Genomic DNA, 16,781 nt, shown 5'->3' with positions numbered 1-16,781 from the left:
CGAGACTTAGGGGGGCCAATCTAGGAGCTGCCTGCAGGGTCCGAAGGCGGAGCTAGAGGGGGCGGGGCTTGGAGGGGCCGCAGAGTCACCTGACCGTAGGAGGCTCCGCGCGGGGTGGGTTCTGCTTGCTGCAGGCTTAGGGGAGTCGCCATGGTGAGTGCTGAGGGGCCGCGGGCCCTGGGCCGACCCTTCTCCCAGCCCCTGCTCACTCCCACCGCCTTGGAGCCTTGCAGGAGAAGTCGGGGCCCCGCAGCCGGGTCGGGGCTAATACCAGCCCGGCTTGGCCTGCGGGGTGGGCGACAGGCCGGGGAAGGCCGCAGGCGGGGCGATCCGGGCTCGGGTGGGCGGGGGTGCTTGGCCGCGGCCGTTACTCTTTGAGGAGGTGTCTCCGCTCATTAGCTTTGGGGGTCCGTGAGGGCCTGCGGCCCCTCTGAGTGGAGTCGGCCACCGTCCGCCGAGTGCTGGGTCTGGGCGTCTGGCTGGAACGGGAGCTTGCGGAGGGCCTGAGGCTCAGAGGTGGAGTTGGGATCCGCCCAGAGGCTGCTCCCTTGCTGGCGGTTCCACCTTTGTGCCTGGTAGTGCTTTCTTGTCCCTTCCTTGTGCAAGAAATACCTTCCGGAGGGGCCTTAATGGTGCCCGGGCCTTCTTCGGCCTCATAGCCCCCTTTGATTTGCAGTGTGTGTCGGAATTCTAGGGACTCGCTTACGTGAATTTCCTGGAAGGACTTATGCTCTCTGATATCTACTAATTCTGAGAGACGGAAAGGAGACTGCTTGTTTCCTTTAACACTTGTTCGTTGGGCGTCCTGGCTGTCTTACTGACCTCCCCATTGATGAAATCCAAGTGTTTTACTTCCTGGAAGTAGGCATACTCCTTAGCGCCTCTCCGTGCTGGCAGCACATCGTGGTGTGGCTGTTGGCTGGTGAACTTGAATTTCCTCAAAATGTGAATCCTTGTGTCTAGGTTCCACAAAGGCAAGTTGTCACTTGCATTTTATTAGCGTTTGACATAGTCTGCACTGTATGAATAATGTTTTTGGATGGTGGTGTACAGTATGTCAGTTTTATCTCACTATTCACTTTCCTTAGACAGGCTTCTGAAAACCTGTAAGCCTGGAAACAGGGGTCGCTTTAAATGTGTTAATGCCAGAAAGCAGAATGTTTGACATATATTACTTTCATATAATATAATGCCATACAAGGTGATTTTGCTTATTTCTCAGAATTTTTAGTTGGGAATTGATATAAGAACGGTGCAAAAATTAAACTAGGATTTCTCTGTTTCTCAACGTTTATGGATTGACATTTATAGTGTTTTGTAATCAAAGCAGTTACTTGAGGATCTACTATACATCCAGATTCTGTGCTTGATGAACAAGTTTGGAGCAGTGAGCCAGACACACAGTCCTGTTCTCATGAATTTTATTGGGAAAGAAAACTTGAGTAGCAGTCTTGTCACAGCCACTGTCTCTGTGACTTGGGCAAGTCACTCAGTCTTCTTTGAGTCTCCTTTTTGCATCTGAAAACAAATGTTGCCTCTTTGGCCCTTCCCAATCCTAAAATTCTAGGATCCAGTTCAATTCATCATGCATCTTGTGTGCCTTCTATGTCATGGACTGTGCTGGGCACTGGGAACATAGTCCTTGCTTTCAAAGAACTTAAGGGTCTAGCAGGGAAGACGTGCTTGTGGCACTTAATGGAATACAGTCTGAGGATCGCTTTGCTAGCACTGTCAACTCAGTGTTGTGGGGCCCTGGAGGGAGAGACAGTTCTGCCTGAGGAGCTTGGGAAAGACTACAGGAAGTAACATGTTAACTTTGATTCTGAGGAGGGTGAGCAGAAATTCCCCAGGTGGAGAAGAAAGCGTATTGCTAGTAGATAAAGCTGGGAGAAGTGAATGCTCATGGTGTGTGCCATCATAGGATTCCTGGGGAAATTTATTGGTACATTAAGGTGGAGACACTTTGGTATTAAAATACATGTTTGGACGTTCCCATCCCTTCATCATCCTTAGTTCTCCCTACTTCAATTGCTATTTTGTGCCTTATCATCATTTTAAAAATCTGTAACTTTGTGAGACTGGTTATTTTCATTTTACAGTTGCTTTGCATCGCGTTGTTAGATTACATCTGTAGCATGAGTGGAGAGATTGACAAGTTTCTAGGATCGTTGGAGATAATTGCTGGTATCTAAGGGGGATATAATAATAATTGCTGGTATCTAAGGAGGATATAATAATAATGGTAACACTTATGTGAAGTGCTTATTACTAAGTGCTAAGCACTTTTCAAGCTTTGTCTGTGTCACTTCACTTATTACTCATAAAGGTGATGTAAGTACTCTTATTAACCTTGTTTGCTGCAAGAGGAAGTGAAAGCACATTGTTTGAATGGAGAATTGTTTTATAAGTGATATGTTCGTAGTGACCTTTGTTTTCTCTGCACCTTTTTTAAAAAAAATAAATTTATTTATTTATTTTTGGCTGCGTTGGGTCTTCATTGCTGCACGAGGGCTTTTTCTAGTTGCGGCGAGCGGGGGTTACTCTTTGTTGTGGTGCACGGGCTTCTCATTACGTGGCTTCTCTTGTTGCAGAGCATGGGCTCTAGGTGCGTGGGCTTCAGTAGTTGTGGTGCATGGGCTTAGTTGCTCTGCGGCATGTGGGATCTTCCCGGACCAGGGCTCGAACCCGTGTCCCCTGCATTGGCAGGCAGCTTCTTAACCACTGCGCCACCCCTCTGCACCTTTTAACTGTGTAGACTTGGGAGGGCTGTTCGGCTTGAGTCTCAAGCTAAAATGGGCCTGATCACAAATGTTAATTTGATCTTGACTCTGTAGTGTTTCCATTTTTCTCTGATGCATGTAGCTGCTATGTACAGAGTCATTTGTAAACGGAGAACCACTTTCATGAGTGAGGAATCATTGGTTACCTGGCTTGTGTTTAATGAGAGCGTGTTCACGTTATACCTGACATTACTCTCAATGTGACACTTCCCAGGAAGGGCATCTAGATGCTCCTTTAGAATAGCCATTTGGGGACTTCCCTGGTGGTGCAGTGGTGAAGAATCCGCCTGCCAATGCAGGGGACACGGGTTCAAGCCCTGGTCCGGGAAGATCCCACATGCTGCAGAGCAACTAAGCCCGTGTGGCACAACTACTGAGCCCACATGCCACAACTACTGAAACCCGCGCATGTAGAGCCCGTGCTCCGCAACAAGAGAAGCCACCGCAGTGAGAAGCCCGCACACTGCAACGAAGAGTAGCCCCTGCTCGTCACAACTAGAGAAAGCCCGTGCACAGCAATGAAGACCGAACGCAGCCAAATAAATAAATAAGTAGAATAGAATAGCCGTTTGTATAATAACTACATTGTCTTACAAGTAATATGTAAAAATACATTAATATAGCTTTATCTCTTCATTTGTAGCCTGCTAATAAGTCTGTAATTTTCTACATTGTGTATATATATGTTTCTATTAATTTTAAACCCCATTGATACAAAATAGAAAAATTTTGCCAATTTGTTTACAGATTACTGCATCTGGTCATTTCTATACAAGTATTTTTGAATTGCTTGTAATCTCTTTATAACCACAGTTTTATTTGCTATATAATTATACACAGTAGCCAAAAGGTAGAAGCAACCCACATATCTATCAACAGATGAACGGATAAACAGAATGGTATATACACATGATGAAGTATTAATTAGCCTTAAAAGGAAGGAAATTTTGACATATGCTACAGCATGGGTGAGCCTTGAAGATATTATGCCAAGTGAAATGAAATAAGCTGGACACAAAGGGCACTATTGTATTATTCCACTTATATGAGGTCAAACTCCTAGAGAGAAGTCAAACTCCTAGAGAAAAAAAGTAAAGTGGTGGTTGCCTGGAGTGTAAGTCGGGGGATGGGGAGTTACTGTTTAATGGGCACAGAATTTCCTTTTGGAAAGGTGAAAAAGTTCTGGAGATAGATGGTGGCAATGGCTGTAAAACGATGTAAATGTGCTTAATGCTACCGAACCACACACTTAAAAATGGTTAAAATGGCAAATTTTATGTTATGTATGTTTTACCACACTAAAAATTATAAAAATTTCCTGATGTATCACGACTTATCTCTAAGTTGGCCATCTGAACCTGGTGAAATCCATTGATTCTAATAATTGTTAAATGTATTGCATCCAGAATTAAGAGCCAAAAAACCCAAACCATAGCTTGGTCTCCCACAAGTTTTCAGATGGCTAGACCGTGATGAACAGTGAATTTCATTAAGTCAGAATCCTTAAATGCTTATGTTCTCCTTGCCAACATTTTACACTAATAGTTCTGTTGTATAAATTAGTGTTCAGTTTAAAAGATACATAACTTTTTCTTTGAAATTTATTTATGCTTATGAAGAAGTATGGTCATAGGGAAACTCAGTTTACTAGAGTTTGCCACAGGAAAAGATAGAGAGATGCTTGGCATTGCTTATTATTCAATTAATTTTTTCCTCTTTCCAAAATTAGACCAAGAAATTATTCCATTTTTATAAATGATTCTAGTTCAGAAGTGGGTTTTACGTGCTTTTTGTTAATCTCCAAATTAAGTGTTGTTTTGATTGTCTTTGATAATGGAGCAGACCAGATTTAACTTTCATGTTTATAAGTAAGTGCTTGCCTTCCATCTTCCTAGTTCATTGTGTAAGAGGCATTCTATCTCTAGTCATTTTTCTTTTTTATTAAGGTAGAATTCACATAAAATTGACCATTTTAAAGCGAACAATTTAGTGACATTTCGTACATTAACAATGTTATATGACTACCATCTCTGTCTAGTTTCAAAACATTTTTATCACCCAAAAAGGAAACCCTGTACTCATTAAGCAGTTACTCATCCACTCGCCCTCCTGCTAACCACCAGTCTGCTTTTTGTTTCTATGGATGATTTACCTATTCTGGATGCAAGCTTACTTCGTTTTATTGTGCATTTGCTTTACTGCATTTTTTTTTTTTAACAAATTGAAGGTTTGTGGCAACCCTGCAGCTAGAAAGTCTTTTGGCGCCATTTTTCCAACAGCATTTGCTTACTTCGTGTCTTTGTGTCACATTTTGGTAATTCTTGCAATATTTCAAACTTTTTCATTATTATATTTGTTCTGGTGATTAGTGATCTTTGATATTACAATTGTAATTGTTGTGGGGTGACACGAACTGTGCCTATATGAGTGGGCAAACTTAATTGATAAATGTGTGTATTCTGACTGCCCCCCGACCGGCTGTTCCCCGTTACTCTCCCTCTCCTTGAGCCTCCCTATTCCCTGAGATACAACAATATTGAAATTAGGCCAATTAATAGCCCTACAATGGCCTCTAAGTGTTCAAGTGAAAGGAAGGGTTGCACGTTCTCACTGTAAATCAAAAGCTTGAAATGATTAAGCTCTGTGAGGAAGGCATGTCAAAAGCTCAGCCTCTTGCACCAGTTAGCCAAGCTGGGAATGGGAAGGAAAAGTTCTTGACGGAAATTAAAAGTCCTACTCCAGTGAATACATGAATGATAAGAAGGCACAACAGTCTTATGGTTGATACACAGAAAGTTTTAGTGATCTGGATAGATGATCAGACCAGCCACCACATTTCCTTAAGCCAAAGCCTAATCCATAGCAAGGCCCTCTCTTCAGTTCTCTGAAGGCTGAGAGAGGTTAAGGAAGCTGCAGAAGAAAAGTTTGAAGCTAGCAGAGGTTGGTTCATGAGGTTTATGGAAAGAAGCCATTTCTATACCATAAAAATGCAAGGTGAAGCTGCAAATGGTGATGTAGAAGCTGTAATAAGTTATCCAGAAGGTCTAGATTAGACAATTAATGATGGTGCCTACACTAAACAACAGATTTTCAATGTAGATAGAACTCTCACAGCTAGAGAGGAGAAGTCAACGTCTGGCTTCAAGAACAGGCTGACCTTGTTAGGGGCTAATGCAGCTGATGGCTTTAAGGTGAAGCTGATACTCATTTACCATTCCTAAAATCCTAGGGTCCTTGTGAATTATGGGCCTGTGCCCATAAATGGAAAAAGAAAGCTTGGATGACAGCACATCAGTTTACAACATAATTTACTTAATGTTTTAAGCTCACTGTTGAGACCTAGTACTCAGGAAAAAAGGATTCCTTCCAAAATATTAATGCTCATTGACAATGCACCTGGTCACCCAAGAGCTCCGATGGAGATGTACAGTGAGATTAATACTGTTTTCACGCCAGCTAACACAACATCCATTCTGTAGCCGACAGATCAAGGAGTTATTTTGAATTTCACGTCTTGTTATTTAAGAAATATATTTCATAAGGCTATAGCTGCCATAGTTAGTGATTCCTTTGATGGATCTGGATAAAGTAAAGCCGTTAAGAATATTTGTGATTCATGGGAAGAGGTCAAAATATCAACATACATGGGAGTTTGGAGGAAGTTGATTCTAATCCTCATGGATGACCTTGATTGGTTTAAGACTTCAGTGGAGGAAGTAACTGAAGATGTGGTGGAAATAGCAAGAGAACTAGAATTAGAAGTAGAGCCTGAAGATGTGACTGAATTGCTGTAATCTCATGATCAAACTAACAGATGAGGAGTTGCTTCTTATCGATGAATAAAGAAAGTGGTTTCTGGAGATGGAATCTACTCCTGGCGAAGATACTGTGAAGATTTCTGAAATGACAATAAAGGATTTAGAATATTACATAAACTTAGTTGATAAAGCAGGGCAGGGTTTGAGAGAACTAACTCCAATTTTGAAAGAAGTTCTACTATGGGTAAAATGGTATCAAACAGCATCACATGCTACCGAGAAATCATTCATGAAAGGAAGAGCCAGTCGCTGAGGCAGACTTTATTGTTGTCTTATTTTAAGAAGTTGCCACAACCACCCCAGCCTTCACCCTGATCAGTCAGCAGCATCAACATCAATGTAAGACCCTCCACCAGCATAAAGACAATGACTGAGGCCTCAGATGATGGGTAGCAGTTTTTAGCAATAAGTTATTTTTAAATTAAGGTATACAGATTGTTTACTTAGACATAATGCTTTTGCACACTTAATAGACTACAGTACAGTGTAAACATAACTTTTGTACACACTGTGAAGCCAAAAAGTTTGTGTGACTCACTTTATTGCAATATTTGCTTTATTGCTGTGGTCTGGAACTGAACGTGCAATATCTCTGAGGCATGCCTGTATTTCATATCAGTGGAGTCATACAATATGTGGTCTTCTGTGTCTGGTTTCTTTCACTTAGCATAATGTTTTCTAGGGTTAGTTCATGTACCATGCATCAATACTTCATTCCTTATGACTGAGTAATATTCCTTATATGTATATAACACAATTTGTTTATCCACTCATCTGTTGATCCTTTAGTCATTTTTTATTAAAAACATAATCTAGGGGCTTCCCTGGTGGCGCAGTGGTTGCGCGTCCGCCTGCCGATGCAGGGGAACCGGGTCCGCGCCCCGGTCTGGGAGGATCCCACATGCCGCGGAGCGGCTGGGCCCGTGAGCCATGGCCGCTGAGCCTGCGCGTCCGGAGCCTGTGCTCCGCAACGGGAGAGGCCACGGCAGAGGGAGGCCCGCATACCACACACACGCAAAAAAAACAAAAAAAACATAATCTAAAACCAGCTTATTCATTCATACAGTGAACATTTATGAAGCATCCATTATGTGTCAGGCAATGTGTTGGGCCCCAAGGATGTAAAAATGTCCATCATTTATAATTACAATGCGATACCTGCTGTAGTAGAGGTGTAAACACTGTTTATATAACATAAGGGGTGGAGTGGTTAACACTGCTTGACAGGTGGATCTAATTCATCTTGCAAGCAGATTTTTCTGATGGCAAAGAGAAGACTTTATCGACGTATTTCGTTCATTATAACTGTAGATCTCTATATTTGAAATGATAAGGTAGGTTCTTGAGGAGAGTACTCTTTATGGTGTTCTACTGCAGGTCACTGACAGTAATTTTAGCTATTTTATTTCTAAGCTGTTTAGTGCCTCGTTATATATTGCCTAAGGGGATAAGTGTTCTCATAAACTAGTTCCTTGGTCTGCCTAAGAATAGACTAAGATGCAGATGAGAGGCTTTTAGAGATTTGGATTAGACTGTACTTACCACCACAGATTGGTTATGTTCCAGTTGAATTCAGAGTGTATTAGCGGAACATAGGCAGCCATAAACTACCACCTTATATTTCTTTGAAGCCAACCTGCTACAGGAATGTTGAGTCAGTTTCTGAGAAGAAGAAATTCTCTGTACATATTACTTTTCTCCTTCAGCAATCTTATGCTGTTAACTTCAGTGATGGCACAGCTCTCTGTTCACTTGTCAAAAACTGATAAATTAGTTTGAGATGTAGAACTGGAATGAGTCTTATATGAAAGCCTTGGAAATATAAAGTATGGTGGGAAATACAGAAAGAACAGATTTACTAGAAGAGAGTGCTAATGAGACATTAATGGGAGGTTTTTAAAAAAATTTTTCAGCCTACAACACAGCAGTCACCTCAGGATGAGCAGGAAAAGCTCTTGGATGAAGCCATACAGGCTGTGAAGGTCCAGTCATTCCAGATGAAGAGATGCCTGGTAAGAAGGACAATTGCAATCTGTGTATTCCTGAGAACACATATGCAGTGTTCTCTAAAGTTGTATAGCACTACTGCTTCTGGTAGATCTAATCTTCGGTCCCACTTTCCTCAAGCACTGCTTGGAGCAGTTTCAACAGATAGCCCTGTTGAAATATATACTTACCATTATATTTATGTTTTGAGATTGTCTGTCTTCCCTACCAGAATGTAAGCTCCATGAGGATGAGAGACCCTGACTCCTTTTTACATGTCAGTATATTATCACCATACCCTATCTCACCTGAATTACTAGCCTCATTAGTGCTGTACCTCAGAACTGAGGAGTACTTGACATATAATCGTTGCTTAATAAATATTGGTTGAACAAATGGATTTAAATGCTTTCAATTTGAATTATTCATCTTTTCTCCCCTATCTTGAAGGCTTTTATTTCTGTCCTGAATAGATACATTTTTTGCAGGAACTACCTTAAAAATTAGACCTATTTATATATTTTCATATTCTGAAAGGGTAGGAGATTATCTGTGTAGAAACTATAAATTCTCTGGATTAAAATTTAAGAAATGGAAGCAAATAGGCTGGTACTTCAAGTTGTAAGTTGCTGTGTTGATGATGATAATAATATCTTGCCTTTGTAAAGTGTCTTAGAGTTTCTAAAGCTTAGTAATATGCTCTTTTAACCAACTGTATCTATTGTATTGCTTTTCTCGCAAACCAATTTGTAAAAAAAAAACTCTTGGAATGGAGAAAATGGGTGAGCATGGAGCTTGCTATTGCTTGCTTCTGTCTCTTTCTGTGTATGAATAGTGTTTCCTGTATCTGAAGGAATTGTCTGCATTTATGTGTTAAGTAGGACACATGGACATTGTGAGGAGGAAAGCATACTTAAAGGAGTAGTCATTCCAGACATCTCTGAAGAGTATTTAACCTATGACCAAACCATTGTCAGAATAGTATCTTGCTTCAGTAGAATCAGTATGCCAGTTTTCTTGATTGCAGGTAAAATGTGAATTGGTGGAGTTATAGTTTCAGAGTTGCTAGGGGTTGTAAAGACGAGTTATTGCTAGGAAGCTTGCGGCCCTAGATAAATTAGATTTGCTAAGCTTTGCAGCCCTGGTGAGGAATTCTGTATCTTATTCTTTTCAGTAAAGAGAAGGCAGGGTGAAACTAGATTTTTATGTGACTAAAATAATTTAGGTGCTGTATACTTATAAAACTGTGTAACAGATCCTTGGTGAAAGAGTTTATATAACCAAGTTAAATGTTTATTTAAATTAAGCATTCTCACCAATTCTCTTGGTATTTCTGTAGGACAAAAACAAGCTAATGGATGCTCTGAAACATGCTTCTAATATGCTTGGTGAACTCCGGACTTCTATGTTATCACCAAAGAGCTACTATGAACTTTGTATCTTTTGAATGTTGAAGAATGAACATTTTGATCATACTTTTTTCTTGATAAGGCCATATTTTGTTTGTTCCTTAAGTTTTTCTGAAGTTGTGTTATTGTCTTAACCAAATAGTACTCCTTCTCCATGTGAATGTGCTCAGTGAGAAAAAGAAAAACTTAGTATCAGAAACCCTTTTTCTATGCTTAAATTTCAAGTGGGTTGTTGTTACATCTTAATTTTCAGACTCTCATGAAGGTTATTGAAAGTATTAGACAATTGGTTCTTTTTTTTTTTTTTTTTAAATTTGTTTTGGGCTGTGCTGGGTCTTCGTTGCTGTACGCGGACTTTCTCTATTTGCGGCGAGCGGGGGCTACTCTTCATTGCGGTGCGCGGGCTTCTCATTGCAGTGGCTTCTCTTGTTGCGGAGCACAGGCTCTAGGCTTGCGGGCTTCAGTAGTTGTAGCACTCTGGCTCAGTAGTTGTGGCTCGCAGGCTCTAGAGCACAGGCTCAGTAGTTGTGGTGCACGGGCTTAGTTCCTCCACGGCATGTGGAATCTTCCCGGACCAGGGCTCGAACCCGTGTCCCCTGCATTGGCAGGCGGATTCTTAACTACTGCGCCACCAGAGAAGTCCCTAGGCAGTTGGTTCTTTAATGCTAAGATTTTGTCATGCAGGACTCTGAAATGGAAAGGAAATCAATGATTTGCCATTTCAAAACCCTTTAGTAGTCTGACAGGCAATCTTGTTTTTGTTGCCTTGCTTTACCAGACATCTTTTAAAACCCTCATTTTAAAGTAGGGAAAGCCCAGAAGAAATTCTGTCTTTACTTAATTTAAAAATGCTCTCATACATGACTAACATTTAAGAAATTTGCCCAATATGGTAGTTCCCTGGTGGCCTAGTGATTACGATTCTAGGTTTTCACTGCCATGGCCCAGGTTCAGTCCCTGGTTGGGGAACTAAGGTCCCACAAGCTGCGTGGTGTGGCCAAAAAATAAAAAATAAATAAAATAAAGAAATGGCAATATCAAAAAAAGAAAAAGAAAAAAAGAAATTTGCCCAATAATTTAATGACTCCAACAAGTTGCAGAGTATTGCTTAGGTTGACTTAGCTTTGAATCCTTAATGATAATTAAAAGATATGGCTATTTCTGATGAACTGCACTACTTGGAAGTTTACCTGACAGATGAGTTTGCTAAAGGAAGAAAAGTGGCAGATCTCTATGAACTTGTACAGTATGCTGGAAACATTATCCCAAGGCTGTAAGTTATTAAGACTCTGAGGGCTTTTATATCTGCATTTCCCACTTTATGTTATATCCTTTAAAATCAGCAGCTTTTTTAAACCAAGTTTAAGGTTATTTAATTTCTTAACGAATAGAGGTTAATATTTTGATAGTGATTTTTTTAAGGTTTTAGAGTATAATTAGTTTTACTTTTTATAGATTATTGAGGAACTTTGGAAATAGAAAAAATGGACACATTTTGTTTAATTTCTTGACTACTAGAAAAATTAATAGAATGACAATGATAGAGACCTAATGTGTTTAAAGGTGATGATATATATATAAAAATGGAAGGGTGTCAGTAAACAGTTATATTTTAAATCAAACGATATTTTCTTCATTGTGCAGGAGAAAACCTGCTCCGTCTTGTTTTTTTAATGTTTGTATATACTGTGTTTGAATATAATCAAATTCTTGACTTGAGTATTTTATATTTCTAATCTAATGTTGCCTCATAATTCTTCTAGTTATCTGTTGATCACAGTTGGAGTTGTATATGTCAAGTCATTTCCTCAGTCCAGGAAAGATATTTTGAAAGATTTGGTAGAAATGTGCCGAGGTGTGCAGCACCCCTTGAGAGGTCTATTTCTTCGAAATTATCTACTTCAGTGTACCAGAAACATCTTACCTGATGAAGGAGAGCCAACAGAGTAAGTGCTTTTCTTTCTTGATTTAATTGTAGTATTTTTTTGTTGTAAAACATGCAAAAAGTATAGAAAAGTATATAGAAGAAAATAAATATCAATAATTCTCCTGCCCAGAGTCAGCCACTGGTAGCATTTTGTATATAGATTTCCTTTGAGACACAGAACTCCTCAATATATGTGGTGTGATACAAAATGTACTGTTATGAAAATTATGTATGGATTATTAGTACCTGCTTCTTTCATACAACATAATTGAGAGCATTTTTTCATTCCATCAGATATTCTTTGAAAATGTGACTTTTAAAATGAGTTACATTTTGAAAATGGTATTTGTGATAAAATAATGAAATATGCTTAAATTTTTCTATGAGCTAGCCAGTTTTCATATTGTTTCTTGAATGTCTGTCAGTTTTTATAATTTGTCAACTTCTAGTTACCCCAGAGTATTAGTGATTTTAATTATCTGTGCATACAAATTAGATATTAACTCCAAAACAGAAAACAAAAAGCCATTCAGAGAGAGCCCTATCTCTTATGTGACCAGTATTCCAGCATCCGAGTCCATTGTGCTTTTATCCCACAAAAAGGGTAGGTGGTCACCCTGCTGTGGTCTCATCCAACTGGGTGAACTATTCATGAGACACATTCCCTTGATTGAGGAACTTAATTCTCTTTTTCTAAAGTTTATTCATTTATTTCAAATGTGTATATTTTAGTGGTTTTAAGTATATCTGCATCATTTCCTTTTCAAAAGAAAAACTTTAATAAAAATTGAACTGATGCACAAGACAAAAAGTTTAAATGATATAGAAAAGATAAAAATTTAACGGTGTAGAGAAGATGGTGAGGTTATTTGCTTTATTATGATTTGACTCAGTTTTGAGCATTAAATTAGGCAGTCAGCAAAAAATTTTGAAAACTACTGAGTTCCCCATCTTAGGAGATGTAAAAATAAGGAGGAAATACTTGGTATCTTCCCTTGCAGAGCTTACAGAGCTTATACTCCAATTGAAAACATAAAATATTCAACAATAAAATGATGAGATAATAGTGACACTTGTAAGTGTCAACTTTTTTAGGCCTTTTGAATTAATGGAATACAATTCCAAGAACAAGTTTAGTTGGCCCAGGAAAGGGAGTTGGGGGGGGAAGCGTTTTGTCCCTTTACACTTGAACTGTGTCCTCTCCCTGATATTTTTTTCTCTTGAGTCTGTTCCCTTTGAAATTGAGCACTAAGCCAGTGAGGTTGAAAGTGTCTTTCATAAAGCATTTGGTGTATTAAAGAGGTAAGAAGGAAATGCACAAAGAAGAGGAATAGTAGTAATTTTTCCTATAATTTAAATACCGTATATAAAGATTTTTCCGTTTCTTTGCAGTGAAGAAACAACTGGTGATATCAGTGATTCCATGGATTTTGTATTACTCAACTTTGCAGAAATGAACAAGCTCTGGGTTCGAATGCAGCATCAGGGACATAGCCGAGATAGAGAAAAAAGAGAACGAGAAAGACAAGAACTAAGAATTTTAGTGGGAACAAATTTGGTGCGCCTCAGTCAGTTGGAAGGTGTAAATGTGGAACGTTACAAACAGGTTTATATCTTTTTACTTCTCATTTTTCTTATGTCGTGAGATGTAAATTGAAGTCTGATTTTTAAGATTGAAATATTTTTAAAAATAATATTACACTGAAAACCATTGACTATCAAAGAAGACTTAAATAAACTAAAAGATATGTTTTGAGTCTGTGCTTGTGGATTGGAAGACTCAATGTTATCAAGATACCAATTTTCTTTAAATTGAGATTTAGTTTATTTTAACTATAGATTTACTCTAAAGCTACAATAAGATAATGTGGTATTGGTGAAAGGGATAAACACATACATCAGTGGAGAATAAATCAGGAATTAGCAAACCTTTTCTGTAAAGGACCAGATAGTACATATTTTTTGGTTTTGCAAGCCATATAGTTTGCAGCTACTAAATTCTGCCAATGTAGTGCAAAAGCAGGGAAATACAATGTGGAAACAATTTACAAAAATGGGCATTAAACTAGATTTGCTGACCCCTAGAAGAGATGATCCAGAATAGACCCACATGTATATAATCAACTATTGTTGATAAGGGTGCAAAGGCAACCTTTTCAACAAGTGATTATGCAACAATTGGACATCTGTATGCAAACAAAGCCTCTGAACTGCAACCCATTCTCATATTATGTAGAGAAACTAAAAAAAATTGATGAAAGTCATAAGTGTGAAATTTGCAACTATGAAACTTTTAGAAGAAAACACGAAGGAAGTCTTTGTAACCTTGAATTACATAATGCTTTCCTAGGACACAAAAAGGACAAACCATAAAAGAAAAAAAACTGATGACATGGACTTTGGCTTTTATGAAATAGAAACACAGAATTTTTTATTTAAAAATACTGTAAAATTTCAAAGTTTAGTCTAGAAATGAAGTATAGGTCAGAAAAATCTAAAATATGATTTTTAAACTAATAGCTCAAATGTGTTATTAGAGGAGTGACTTAGGATTTTGAAAATAATTTTTTAACTCCTAAAAATGTTTTTTTCTCTTTCAGATTGTTTTGACTGGCATATTGGAGCAAGTTGTGAATTGCAGGGATGCTTTGGCTCAAGAATATCTCATGGAGTGTATTATTCAGGTAGGTGAGAACATTTCAGGGTATTAAAGAACTCGTTTTATATTTCATTAATTTTCATTGTTTTGGAAAGAAATCTTGATTGAAGAGAAATTAAGCTTTCCTGAATAAATCCCTTTCTCCTATTAATGTAACAACTCGGTCTTTGTATTGATGTCTTTTTCTCCCCAAAATGTAGGAAAGACTAACGTCCAAGTTTTCTAGGTATTGTTAGTTTTAGTTTAATTGTAGGTGTACTTTGGAATTGGTTCAAGATGGCGGAGTAGAAGGACTTGCGCTTACTCCCTTTTGCGAGAGCACCAGAATCACAACTCACTGCTGAACGATCATGGAGAGGAAGCCACTGGAACTCTCCAAAAAACATACCCCACATCCAAAGACTCCTACCGCGATGAGACAGTAGGAGGGGCACAATCATGATAAAATCAATCCCGTAACCACTGGGTGGGCGACTCACAAACTGGAGAACAATTATACCACAAAAGTCCACCCACTGGAGTGAAGGTTCTGAGCCCCACCTCAGGCTTCCCAACCTGGGGGTCTGGCAAAGTGAGGAGAAATCCCCAGAGAATCAGACTTTGAAGGCCAGTGGGGTTTGATTGCAGGACTTTGACAGGAATGGGGGGAACAGAGACTCCACTCTTGGAGGGCACACACAAAGTAGTGTGTGCACCAGGACCAAGGGGGAAGGAGCAGTGACACCACAGAAGACTGAACCAGACCTACCTGATAGTGTTGGAGGGTCTCCTACAGAGGCAGGGGGCGGCTGTGGCTCACTGCGGCGACAAAGACACTGGCAGCAGAAGTACTCCTTGGCGTGAGTCCTCCCAGAGTCTGCCATTAGCCCCACCACAGAGCCTTGTAGGCTCCAGTGTTGGATCGCTTCAGGCAAAACAACCAACAGGGAGGGAACTCAGCCTCACCCATCAGCAGACAAGAGGATTAAACTTTTCCTGAGCTCTGCCCACCAGAGCAACACCCAGCTCTACCCACCACCAGTCCCTTCCAACAGGAAGCTTGCACAAGCCTCTTAGATAGCCTCATCCATCAGAGGGCAGACAGCAGAAGCAAGAAGAACTACAGGCTTGCAGCCTGCCGAATGAAAACCACAATCACAGAAACATAGACAAAATGAAAAGGTAGAGGACTATGTCCCAGATGAAGGAACAAGATAAAACCCCAGAAAAACAACTAAATGAAGTGGAGGTAGTCAACCTTCCAGAAAAAGAATTCCGAATAATGATACTGAAGATGATCCAGGACCTCGGAAAAAGAGTGGAGGCAAAGATCGAGAAGATGCAAGAAATGTTTAACAAAGACCTAGAAGAATTAACGAACAAACAAACAGATGAACAATACAATAACTGAAATGAAAAATACACTAGAAGAAATCAATAGCAGAATATTGATTTCTCCGTCAAAGGGGAAATCAACAGTAACACAGTAATACTGGTGGACTTTAACAGCCCACTTACACGAATAGAGAGATCATCCAGACAGAAAATAAATAATAAACACAAGCTTTAAATGACACAATAGACCAGATAGACTTAATTGATTTTTATAGGACATTCTACCCAAAAGTGGAAGAATACACTTTTTTCTCAAATAATCAACAGCAGAATAACTGAGGCAGAGAAGAACAGGTAAGTGACCTGGAAGACAGAATGGTAGAAATCATTGTGGCGAAAGAGAATAAAGAAAAAAGAATGAAAAGAAATGAAGACAGCCTTAGAGACCTCTGGGACAACATTAAACGCACCAACATTGGCATTATAGGGGTCCCAGAAGGGGAAGAGAGAAAGAAAGGACCCGAGAAAATATTTGAAGAGATTATAGTCGAGAGCTTCCCTAACATGGGAAAGAAAATAGCCACCCAAGTCCAGGAAGCACAGAGAGTCCCAGGTAAGATAAACCCAAGGAGAAACACGCTGAGACGCATAGTAATCAAATTGACAAAGATAAGGACAAAGAAAAATTATTAAAAGCAACAAGGGAAAAATGACAAATAGCATACAAGGGAACTCCCATAAAGTTAACAGCTGATTTCTCAGCAGAAACTCTGCAAGCCAGAAGTGGGTGGCATGATATATTTAAAGTGATGAGAGGGAAGAACCTACAACACAGAATACTCTACCCAGCAAGGATCTCATTCAGATTTGACAGAGAAATCAAAAGCT

General features: G+C 39.4%; 1 protein-coding gene across 1 annotated transcript in view; it reads left to right on the top strand.

Moving 5' to 3' along the window:
- The first annotated feature begins 79 nt into the window (after positions 1-79).
- The window catches only part of VPS35 (VPS35 retromer complex component), a 32,207-nt gene continuing 15,505 nt past the window's right edge, over positions 80-16,781 (top strand). Inside the window, exons 1-7 of the mRNA XM_007122552.3 lie at positions 80-153; positions 8,512-8,610; positions 9,924-10,020; positions 11,143-11,266; positions 11,757-11,939; positions 13,313-13,526; positions 14,521-14,604. Of these exons, the coding sequence (XP_007122614.1) occupies positions 151-153; positions 8,512-8,610; positions 9,924-10,020; positions 11,143-11,266; positions 11,757-11,939; positions 13,313-13,526; positions 14,521-14,604 (804 nt within the window). The 5' untranslated portion in view covers positions 80-150. The remainder of the gene's footprint in view (positions 154-8,511; positions 8,611-9,923; positions 10,021-11,142; positions 11,267-11,756; positions 11,940-13,312; positions 13,527-14,520; positions 14,605-16,781) is intronic.

Source organism: Physeter macrocephalus, chromosome 17 (genome assembly GCF_002837175.3).
Source record: "Physeter macrocephalus isolate SW-GA chromosome 17, ASM283717v5, whole genome shotgun sequence".
In the NCBI taxonomy this organism is placed as follows: Eukaryota; Metazoa; Chordata; class Mammalia; order Artiodactyla; family Physeteridae; genus Physeter; species Physeter macrocephalus.
The sequence above is the reverse complement of the archived record's forward strand: the minus strand, read 5'-3'. Positions and strand labels throughout refer to the sequence as shown.